Below are 12,539 nucleotides of genomic sequence, written 5' to 3'. Positions count from 1 at the left end.
ACATCGAACATGAAAATATACCCCATCAGCCATAAGAGAAGTTCCAAATGATGGATGTTTCTTCAAAATATTGGCCATTGCATCATTATTGGATGCATTATCCAAAGTAAGTGTGAAGATTTTTTTCTCGATACCCCAATCCTTTAAGAGACTTACTAACTTCTCGGCCAAATTATTCCCGGTATGAGGTGGTGGAAAGTGAAAGAAAGCTAAACTTTTTTCTCTAACTCCCGTCTCATATTAACAAAATGGGCAGTCGAGACCATATATTGGTATGTATTTATTGATGACCACAAGTCAGATGTTAAGCAAATTTTCCCTGGGATTGAATGTAAATAGCATTTTAAATTTTCTTTTTCACTTCTATATAACTTTAAAACATCAGCCTTAGCCGCGTTTCTAGAAATCCCCTTAGCATGAGGATGCAAAAAAGAGTGTAAATCGTGAATCCCGTCATGCTCAACAAAGGAAAAAGAATAATTGTTCTTTACAATTACCAGAGCCATCTTCTCCCTATACTTTTCTTGATCTAGTGGTGGATAAGATGATATGTCCATTCCTTCGACACATATCAACATATGCCTTAACAGATTTTTTGCCCCACTATCCCCTTTTGCTACATAGCTTGTACCACATTTTAAGCATCATGCCATTGCCAGTCCTTTCTCATCAAAATACTTCTCAAAATAATCCCAAGCTATAGATCTTCTTGTTCTTTTTGTACTAGAAATTACATTTTCCTCAACATCATCAGGAACATCTTCTTGATTAGACATATTTCCTATAACAGTTTAACACGAGTTAAAATACTTCTCAATATTGAATTCAAAGATACAACTCTCAATGCTAAAGCTTAGACATATACATACACACAGAAAGGATTTACAACTCATAATTCAAAGATAATGAAGCCAACAATTCCAATAAAACATAATACCAAACATCATATATAGTATACATAAAAGACCTCAATCAGTCATGGAATGTAGAGCTTATACAAGATTACTAATCAAGCAACAGCCGTAAGCCTCCTTAGTACCATCAAAATTCCAACCATTCCAATTTAAATTTAAACAATTGCAATATACATAAAATGTATCAAAATATTTCCAAATACAACTAATCCATTAATAAAGATAAAAAAGGGTAAGAGAATAGGTAACCCTCAAACGATCAGATTGAATAGACGATGTAAGTTTATACAACACTCAGAGTTTATAATCTTTATACACTCACTAAGCACTGATTATTTGCATCTCGTGTTCGATTTTCAACTCCTACAACTATTTCACCAAACTTTCCTTCTAACTAAACCTAACATAACTCACATTCTTCAGCTATGATGAACTAGATTTTTGTTTTTCAGTTTTCTTTAAATAATAAAAACCAATAAGGCAATGCAAAGACATTGCAACACAGACAATGGTTTCAAGTTGACAAAATCTCTTAACAAAACATTCAAACTTTGTCAAACAAAAAACTAAGAAAACAAAACATTCTTCTCATTTCACTCTTATCAATCTTCAAACTTTGTTAAACAAACACAACAATCTAACATTTACAAAAATCAGTTGTTAAACCCAATTTGGAAAACTCAGCAAAATCAACTACGAAAACACAAACAACAATCTCAGAAAACCCAATTCAGAAAATGCAACAAAATCACATTACAGTATAATAGAGACTCACAAAGGCATAGAAGAATCGATTTCAGATTTGAAGAGGAAGAATCGGATCGTCGGAAGAGAGGAAGAACGCAGGAATTTGAATCAATAGGAAGTAGGAACCGAAGATTCGATTTCAGATTTGAAGAGGAAGAATCGAATTGCTGATGATTGCTACATGATTTGAAGAGGAAGATCGCTGATGATTTCAGATTTCTATTTCTGAAATTGGGGTTCAGTTTTAAATTTGGGGAAGAAATTAGGGTTGAGTTTTTAATTTGGGGAAGAAATAAGCTATTTTTTTGTTACTAGAAATAAGCTATTCATTATTTAGCTTTTAATTTTTTTAATTGTTTTTTTTTAATTTGTTATATTTTTAATCAAAGTGATCCATTGGATAAAAAATAAACAATAAAAGTGATCCATTGGATCTTTAAAATAATTGGATGGACTAGATTCATCCATATTATTTAATGGATGGATTGGATATCATCCATTAAAAAAAATTGCTTTATGGATGGATTGGATGGATTTTGTAACGGATGGACCGGATGTATATGGATTTCATGGATCCAATTGTCACCCCTAATTGTGTCGACGGCGTTCCTCCCTGATGAACTTCTCGTGCAAATCATCCCCCCGACTCCTCCCTGATGAACTTATAGTGGAAATCATCTCCCGGCTCCCTGTAAAATATCTCATACAATTCAGTTGCGTTAACAAGTTCTACAAAACTCTCATCTCTGACCCTTATTTCATTCAAATGCATCTCAATAAATCAACATGAAACCCATATCTATTACTAATGAAGCAATATGATCCCAACTGTAAGGATTGTAAAGCCGAACATTTCGCTAGTTTACTTCAAAACAAGCATAAAGAAATAAACAAATACAGATCAAAATAATTTCATCATCATCATCATCAATATTAATGACATGAATAAATAAAATTAAAACAAGTTGAACAAATTGAAACAAAATAAAAGTAAAGAATGAGAATATGATTACCTCAAGGGTTTTCCGAACACTTTTTGGTCTCTTATTCGGCTTCTGACCGGTGAAAGAGCATGAAATCATGTTCAATCTGTAAGACTCAACTTCACTCCATACTTTACGCTGCCACTGGCCTCTCCGCCACCGCCGCCGCTCTACTTCTCTTCATTCTTAGCTGGCTTCATCGGCCTCATATTCCATAACTTCACCCGCTTATTGTTTGATTCTTCCTTTATCTAAACAATGAGCGGAAGAAGGTATGGAATCTAAGGCGGATGAACCGTTTCAGTCTGATATCATACAAAGAACATAAAGAAAGTAATTATATAACGTAATTTATAATTACAGATACTGAATGGTAACCCACTAACTATTGATGCAAGAAATTATAACACACAAGGCTTTTATTTATATGGCCAAGTTTTTGCATATTTCTTCAAATTATCCGATGTGGGACATTTTCTCATAATAATTATTATTATTGATAAAAACTTTTTTGTCAAAGTATTAAAAAGAGAAAGAAAATGATAAAAATATAAAATCTTCCATGTTTGGTATTTGATGGCCACGCCTACTAATCATTATAATTTATATGGTTTGTGTCTCGGGGTTGAAATTGAGGCAGAAGACTTAGTAGGCTAAGTTGAAGAAGTAAAAGATTTAGATTGTGAAGATAAAAAAAAATCAGAATCCAATGACATGTTTTACTATTAATACATATGAAGAATACCTATAAAGATTTACTTGTTCAAACCCATAACTAACCTATGACTTTGAGTGTTCATTCTTTTTAATTACGGGTTTCTGAATTTTGGGCTCTGTTTGGATAACTTAAAATGAGCAGAATGAAACGGAATGGAGCAGAGTGGAATGGAGAGCGATGGAATGGAATGGAATAGATATTTCATTCCACTGTTTGGATATTTTATGATGGAACGGAATAAACTTCTCATTTTATTGTTTGGAAAATGGATGGAACAAAATTGTAATTACATAATTAAGGTTGTTCCATTTCATTGCATACACCCCAAATTGGGGGGAATGAAAAATTGAAAGAGTGGATGGTATTGGATGGAATGGGTTCCATTATATTCCATTTCATTCCATTCACTTATTACAAAACCAAACAATGAAATGATGTTATAACTCACTCTCTATTCCATTCCGTTCCACCACATACCACTAATCCAAGCATAACCTTAGTGTTGAAAGCACTAAATTAGTTTAGGAGGCTCATTTTATGTGTATTGGTTACTTTCATATTAGCAAAGGTTTTTATTTTGTTCTATGGATAGGGTAAACCATAAAAGAAGGGAGTTACTTATAAGTTGAATAAAAGGGACATACCAAGGGGTTTTATTAGAACAATTGAAATTTCAAAAACACTTTTCAATAAATGCTAGATTGTGAATGCACTATTCTAAACTCACAGTCTTGACCCTTTTCCTTGTCTTTGCTCTGTGAGGTTTTACTGAGGTATTGGGGTTTTTGTTTAGGAAGAGAGTAAAAAATACACATGTTACCTTAATAGCAGATGATTTGTTGAGTTTATCAGACCCTATGAAGCACATACTCAAACATGAATATGACATGTACACGAACACGTTGATACTAATAGTAATTTGAGAAAATGACATAATTCAATATAATCGTACGTGTCAAGTTGGTATAGGACACGATCCTGAGTTGTGTTATAAAGTGATCTATCTTGTGATAGAATAGAACTGCTATTCAGACAATATTGTACAATAATTCTCTCTAGAAACCACGACATGATTGATTGTGTTTTGCTTTCTTCAAGAGTTTTTGGGAGGATATAAATGTGGAAGTTAAGGTATTATTTGATAAATTTTTCTCTAATGCTAAACTACGATAGAATTTTTCTTTCCTACTTTGTAACATTAATTCCAAATGTGCTAATCCCGTAATTCATGGTTGAATTCCACCTAATTTCTTTGATTGGTAGCTTATATAAGCTACTGACTAAAGTCTCATAAAAAAGCTTGGTTTGGTAATGGATTCACTTATCTCTAGTAACCAAACATTTATAAAAGTAAGATTTTTGGGTGATGGTGATTTGGTGGTGAATGATTGGTGGATCTTGCCATGAGAAAGAGCCAATGTTTGTTTTTAAAAGAGAATTTTCAAAAAGATTATGACTCAGTTACTTGGAGTTTCTTGGACTACATACTTAAGAGATTCATGCTTTTGTACTAATGGAGATATTGGATAATGACTTGTGTGTTCTCATGAAGTTTGTAAGTATTGGTTAATGGAAGTCCAGTATAACAAATAGACATAATAAATTTAAGAGCACCGCTATTTCTAGCGTGAAATACCATTGCGAAACTTTCACGAACCACTCACACCATAGGATTAAAATTTCGTGAAAGTAAAAGGGGTTAAACAAGGCACCTTTTTTGTTCTTATTGATTGCGGAGGGGTTTGGTTCTCTGATGCAGAATGCAGTGTCACTAGGGTTCTAGGAGAAGGTTCTGGATACACCATATGAAGTTGGAGCTTTATCCTTGCGACATCCACTTCGATCTCAATCATTGTTGGGGATCTCTTGTAATCTCCCCGCTTTAAATTGGTTGAGTGTTTTCACTGCGACTTTGGGTTTGGACTACTTTTAATAAAATTTCTATTTATCGGAAAAAAATTCCATATATATGCACTTTTTCATTATTATAATGTGTTCATAGTTTTCAAATTAAGTCGAGTTTTGGTGAAGTTTCCGGTACTCATGGGGGATCAAAAGTCTGAGTTCAGATTATTTTAATTTTGCTTTCTTCAAGAGTTTTTGGGAGGATATATGGGTGGAAGTGAAGGCAGATAATCATAATTCCATTCTTATTAGCTTGTTGATAATCATAATTTAGGTCATATACTTGCTTTGTTCTAATTGGTATGTTTATAAGGATAAAATGATTTTGATATAGAAGGCGGATGATTAGATGATGCAGATGCAACTTAACATCCCGAGGCTTAATATAAGAGCAGTTTTGTCCATTGTTATCTTTTAATCATGTACTCTCTGCTCACTATTATAAGCAAAAGTTCACTTTTTAAATTTATTCAATAAATGACGTATGTAGTCTATATATAGACCACATACATCATTTATTGAATGAACCTAAAAAATCAAGTTTTGCTTATAATAGTGATCGGAGGGATTACTGTAATTGGAATCTACGTAGCATTTCTTTTGCGTTTAGGTGCATTTTTATTGAAAAAAAATCTCATTTTGCTTCTTAAAAAATAGAAGAGATTTACATTGTGTCAGGATAACCCTCGATGCGAGATTAAATTTTGTTATTTAAAAATATAAGGGTTTTGTTAACCAGTGTCCGGTTAAGGAATCCAAAAGTAGAAAAATTATCTTGAAAATATAAACTGTTATTTTTGACTAACTAATTATTATACCACTTTTTAATAAAATCTTACCTCTTTTAGCTGCTTAACCAATGCCTCGGGGCACTGGTTAACATTCTCCAAAATATAATGATGCACAATTAAACCCCACTGATTTTTATTGAAATGCAAGTAAGTACAACAATGCACTTTTCTTTGTTTTGAATGAATAATGCATCTTAATTAGTAAGTTTGGTGTTGGCAAGACGTGATGTCGTATGATGTGGTCCTATTGACGAATAATACTCCAAATATATAAATGACAATCACAAACACATGTCTCGTATATGAGATAATTTAGATACTACTAGAACACCGACCCGTGCTGACGCACATGTCATTTTGCAAGTAAATACTAAGAAAAATTTAAAAACTTTTATAAGATGACAATGAAATAAGTCTTATAATAAGTCTTTACTACATTAATCATACCATGGGAAGAATTTTAATTCAGATAAATCATACAAACAACAAAATTTATGATATGTTACGAAACACCTCTCGATAAACCACATTTGATGTTACATCAGTATCTTCGTCATCCTTGTTAGTTTTCAATATCTTTAAACCTACTCTCGAAGTAACACGTGATATCGCCGCATACAACTGACCATGAGAAATACTGAAGATGGTAAGTATGTATACTCCAACCTAATTGCAAGAAAAAATTGACCATGAGAAATGAATGGCAAAGGTGCATTTTTTTTTGTGGTGGTCGGGGTTCAAACCCCGGACCATGCATAAATTATGCATTGTCCAAACCAACTGAGCTATGCTCACGAGGACGGAACATTTAATGGATGACAAAGGGAGGGAAAAAATCAGGGTAATCTCATTTAAATGAAAGGTCAAACCTAATTATACGGGTTTAGAAGCATTTATTTCGAATTTGAAATGAATGTCAAAGCAACATTTAATGCGTGGCAAATGAGCATTTAAGAGATTGATCTTAAATGAAAAGGTCAAACAATTTCATTTAAATGAGAAGGGTATTTTCTAATTTGAAATGAATGGCAAAGGGAGGGAAAAAAATCATGATAATCTCCTTTAAATGAGATGGTCAAACCTACTTATAGGGGTTTAGAAGCATTTATTGCGTGACAAAGGGGTGAGAAGGTCAAATATGAGAATTTATTGCGTTGGAAAAGGAAGGAAAAATCTAGGTTAAAATTATGGTTGGGGGATGCTAGGGGGGTTAAACTTTAATAATAAGAGATACAACAAGCATTGAATAATTTATTATAAAAGAGCTTCTAGGATACTGCCACAAATTGAGATGTATCGATGTATTTGTTTTTTAAATCTATAAATTAACGATCATTTTTATAAAATAAAAAGTTAATTCTCAACTCTATATTTTTAGAAAATATCAATTCGTAAAAAAAAATAGTAGAAAAAAAAATTTCATTGTTTATAAGAATAATACTATAAATTTTACATTTTATCGTAAAAATAATCAACATTCTCTATTATGAGTAATAAAAATTTAGAAAAATTGTCTTCGTGAAATTAGCTTAATTGGTAGGAACATTCTTTATATATATAAGGAACGGGGTTTGAACCTCATATTCTTCATTCATTCATCTTAAGGAGGTGAATTTTTAGCAACTAGAGTGCTTGAAAAAAAATTATGAAAAATTAAATTTTATTTCTCCGACACTTTTGGCAAATTTGAATTAATTATTGTATTTGTAAGTGATTAGAAAATAATTTTTTTCCTTCAAAAAACAACTCATTTAACTATTAATTTAAATATTTAACCGGTACTCTCGAATTTTCAAATGTACCATAAAATTTGCTTTATTATAAGGACTACTTTGTAATGACTAAAATTATAAAGACTTAAAATAAAATGTGGTACACATGAAATTATAATGACTAAAATTATAAGGACAAACTTGTTAACTTCCCTTGGAATTTGCAATTTTTTGAAAATTTATAGGGACCAATTTATAAAGTTTGATAAAATAGACAGATTTGCAAAATCCAAAAAATAAATAGGGACTAATGTACGATTCTTTGAAGCACATATGAATTAAGTTGTATACATTTTAAAGAATTATAAGTACTAATTTGATCAATACATTGTATAATTGTATAAAGAAAGAAACTTGAATTCTTAAACGTTACTTGAAATTTTGTAAATTTAACTTTGACTAAATAAATTATAAAATCCATTAACTTTAAGGATTTTCCATATACCAATTGGAACAATGAATTTTAACATAAAATTTGAATTACCATATAAAATTATATTATCTTATATGCAAAGTTGCAAGCCACTCTTATTGTGCACAATGTATGAGTTGCGTTGCCTTAAGTTGAACTATACATCCTCCGATCACTGTTATAAACAAAAATTTATATTTTAGATTCATTCAGTTAATGATGTATATGATCTTTATTATAGACCACATACACCATTTAATTAATGAATCTAAAATATTGATTTTTGCTTATAATAGTGACCGTGGATCGTATATAATAATAACCAAAGAGGCCAGGTGAGAGATAAAGAAAATAAAATGGCTTTCGAAGCTCGAAGTGGCTTATACTTCTCATTCTTCTTTTTCTTGCTACTATGCTCAGCTAGGGCTCGGGATCCTATTTTATTTTCAAGTTAGTTTCTTTTTCATTTTCACCTTGTTCTTTATTAGTTACATCGATCTATTTCTCTTACAAAAATATATTTATTGGTATATGTTAATAAGAGTTTGATTAGTTTTATGGTTCAAGATCCCTGTACTTGTCAGTTTAATGAAAAATGATCTCTTGGATTGGATTATTCTTCAAATGATATGAGACAAATACGAATCCTAAGTAATTTCTAAAGTAGTTCAATGGATTTTGTCTGAACAATTTGAAACACTTCAACCAAGAGTTAGAGTGTTCTTAGCATTTATCATGTTTTATTTATTAATGGGTCAAACACTTAAACATAACAAAAATATTAATAGTGGTATTGATTTTCAATAGAAAACCAAAATATTAATAGTGTTCTTTTCATGTTTTATTTTACTAATGGATCAAACACATAAACATAACAAAATTATTAATTGTTGTATTGATTTTCAATAGGAAACCAAAATGGACAATACGAAATAGATGATTATGGAACACCGGGGTCTAATCCTGCACATGATCCCAATAATCCTCCTCCACCACCAGGTGAGTGTTTATATCATATCTATCAACTTGTTAAAAAATTATCATATTTATCAAGATTTTATTGCATAATTATTGTATTTAAATTCTATAAATCAATTTTACCTAGTCACATTTATGTTAGTTGTTTTTTACAATTTTATTTTTTTGCTTTTGAGTATACGAAATATTTTTTCTCTTTCAAATAAATAATGAATGATATTATGACTATTGAAAATTTTTATTAAAGGAAAAGATTAATTTATTAAAAAAAATATACAAACAAATTATTTTTAAATTGTGGTATTTGTTTTGAACAGAAAATCAAAATAGCCGTTACGAGAGAGACGACTATGGACCAACCAGGCCTAATCCTGTACATGATCCTCTTAATCCTCCTCCACCACCTCCACCTCGAGGTAAGTCACTATCCTATTTAAAAACTTCCTCATTTAATTTGATGTGAACAATAATTTCTGAATGTTGATTTTCGTCTTAATTTTAAAACGATCTTTGATTATTTAGTTATTTTGCATGCCATTATTCATATATTGTATTACAAATTTGATAACAAGGTTAATGTTGAGGGGTCTAAGTGATTTACATTTTTTTTAGAGTTAGTGATTTACATTATATAAATGACTTTTTTAAATTGAATTAATATTTTCACTAACTAAATAATATATACAGATTTCAATGATCACTGTGCTAATATTTTTGCTCCTTTTTTCAGTTTACCCGAAGATGGATATTCATGTACAAAACTATGAAGGAATATGGACTAAACCTAAACGTGATCCCTACTCTGCTACTCCTTTAATGAGTGACGGCACTGTCTTAGAACCATCCAAATTGAGTTCAATAACATGATTTCTTAATGTGTAATGAACATGGCTCATGTCAACATTAAAAATATCATATATGAAATAAATAAGCCATGTATTTATATGAAACTATTATTAATAAATTGAAAATTTCGAGTCTATATTGCATCAAGAATAAATTAAAGAAAATAATTCATATTGGAAGCTGTAGCTTGTGTTAGTTTTCAATTAAGTTGATGCAATAATATATATTTTCTTACTAAGTCAAAGGATTTCGATGGTTTGGAGGTGGTTGCTGCTTTGCTATAAGTCTATTGTTCTAAACTACCGAATAATTTCATTTCCTACTTTAATGTGTTGATTCCAAAGGTGTTAATCATGTATTTCATGGTTGAATTCCACCTAATTTCTTTGTTGGGCTACTGACTAAAGTCTTATAATAAAATGCTTGGTTTGGTAATGGATTCACTTATCTCCAGTAACCAATCAATATTTATAGAAGAATATTTTTGGGTGATGGTGTTTGGTAGTGAATGATTGGTGGAACTTGCCAAGAGAATGAGGGAAATGTTTGCTTTTAAAAGAGGATTTTCAAAAAGATTATGACTCGGTTAATTAGAGTTTCTTGGACTACAAGCGTAAGAGATTCAGGTTTTCGTATTAAATGAATTTTATTAGTATTGATTAATATTATAGGGAGGGGGTGGGTAGCACCTTTTTTGTTCTCATTGGTTGCTGAGGGGTTTGGATCTATTATTTAGAAGGCGACGTCGCTAGGGTTCCACAAAGGGTTCCACGTAGCTAACTTAGAAGAATTGGTCTCTCGTCTTCACAGTGACGGATCAAGAAATCTCAACTTGTGGGGTCAAGACCATTTGTTATAAATATATATTTTGGATGAAAATTTTATTATAGATTATATTCAAACAAAACATATATACCATGATTTCTTCAAAATTGAAGACAACTTAACATTTAAAAAATATAGCTTCATTCCGCGTGTCTTTATACACCGTCAAATATATCATTTTTTGTGTATGTGACTAAACAATTATTAAAAATTTATCTTCAATACTTCAGGACATTGTTTAAGCATCCTAAAATGGTAACTTTTACATTGTAAATTTTATAATTATGACTTTTACATGTATTTGACTTGTATTTTCTAGACAATTTTCTTTTAAAGGTTCCTTAAACAATGTTCTTAGGAAATTTGTTAGCAAGACTCATACTTTAATCAATCTAATTAACTTTCAAGTAGTGGTCTTTGTGGGGTCAAAGCAAGATTTAAAGAGGGGGCGATACATTATAATGACTAGTTAGTAGTTACAAGATATTTGAAGAAGTGGGGTCAAGTGACCCCATTTAGTATAATTTGGATCCGTGCCTGCGTCTTCAATGTGTGGATGATACAATTTTAGTTGGCGAGGCGTGTAAAGAGGATTTGTGGAGCACAAAAGCTATATCAACTTTGTTTGAATTGGAATACGATTTAAAAATTAGGTTATTTTAAAGTAGTTTAATTAGTATTAATAAGAAAATTGGTTTCTTGAATCTAACAACAAAGTTTTTGAACTGCAAAGCGGGAGCTACCACTTATTTTTTTGGTCTTTTGATGCAGGTAAATCCAAGGAGAGCGTGAATGTGGAATCTGGTGGTGGAAGTAGGGGTGGCAAAATGGATGAATTGGATGGATATGGATTTGGATTATAATGGATGGATAAAAAAAATTCATTAATCCATTAAAATCCACTATTTCTTTTGTTGAAAAAAAACCATCCAATCCATCCATTAAAGATTATGTCCATCCAATCCATCCAATATTAAATTTTAATGGATGGATTATCCATCCGATCTATCAATCAAATGTGTATGATTTTTTTAAGAGGTGTATTAGTCAATAAAGTGACATTTTAGTGAATTCAATCATAAGAAATTTTTGGTAACATTCCCAAAACTGTTTTTTTTTCCAAGCCCAGTAAAATTGATATAAGCCCAAATAATTTAAAGAAATATTAAAAAATATTTTTTTGAAAGAAGAAATATTAAATATTATTAAGTAAATAATTTAAAATAATATGGTGGTCAGTGGTGGCCACCGGTGGTCAACCGGCCACCTCCGGCGTTGACCAAAGGTGGCTCTCCGGCGACCCCACGGCGGCGCATGGTGGTTGTTCGGCCAAAATTCCGGCGACTGACGGTGGTCGGCGGCGGAGCTCCGGCGCTGACCACTACCTGTAATAAAATAATATTTTAATAATATATTAATTTACTATTATTTAAATATTAAAAAATTCTTTTTTTCTTTTTTTATTAAATTAATTTTATAATTTTTTTTAAATTTTATCAAATATATAATTATTTAAATAAAAAATATTAATATTATTTTTAAATGATCCATTGGATTTGTTTTCTTCAAAGAGGTGATCCAATGAATTTTTAAAATAGGGTGGATGGATCAAATCCATCCATAGTTTTAAATGGATGGATTTAAACCA

General features: G+C 31.0%; 1 protein-coding gene across 1 annotated transcript; it reads left to right on the top strand.

Annotated features, from left to right (window-relative positions):
- The first annotated feature begins 8,594 nt into the window (after positions 1-8,594).
- Positions 8,595-10,269, top strand: LOC146939052 (uncharacterized). Its single transcript, XM_085752853.1, has 3 exons — positions 8,595-8,692; positions 9,152-9,241; positions 9,951-10,269. Exons 1-3 carry the CDS (start codon positions 8,599-8,601, stop codon positions 10,085-10,087), a joined length of 321 nt encoding a protein of 106 aa, XP_085608979.1. The 5' UTR covers positions 8,595-8,598; the 3' UTR covers positions 10,088-10,269.
- The last annotated feature ends 2,270 nt before the right edge of the window (positions 10,270-12,539 follow it).

Source organism: Medicago sativa, chromosome 3, assembly GCF_051527215.1.
Source record: "Medicago sativa cultivar Bolivia chromosome 3, Bolivia_mono, whole genome shotgun sequence".
Taxonomy (NCBI): domain Eukaryota; kingdom Viridiplantae; phylum Streptophyta; class Magnoliopsida; order Fabales; family Fabaceae; genus Medicago; species Medicago sativa.
The sequence above is the reverse complement of the archived record's forward strand: the minus strand, read 5'-3'. Positions and strand labels throughout refer to the sequence as shown.

Coding starts and splice junctions, on each gene's coding strand:
- LOC146939052 (XM_085752853.1), top strand. CDS start 8,599: ATGGCTTTCGAAGCTCGAAGTGGCTTATACTTCTCATTCTTCTTTTTC. Junction 8,693..9,151: donor GGATCCTATTTTATTTTCAA/GTTAGTTTCTTT, acceptor GATTTTCAATAG/GAAACCAAAATGGACAATAC. Junction 9,242..9,950: donor TAATCCTCCTCCACCACCAG/GTGAGTGTTTAT, acceptor TCCTTTTTTCAG/TTTACCCGAAGATGGATATT.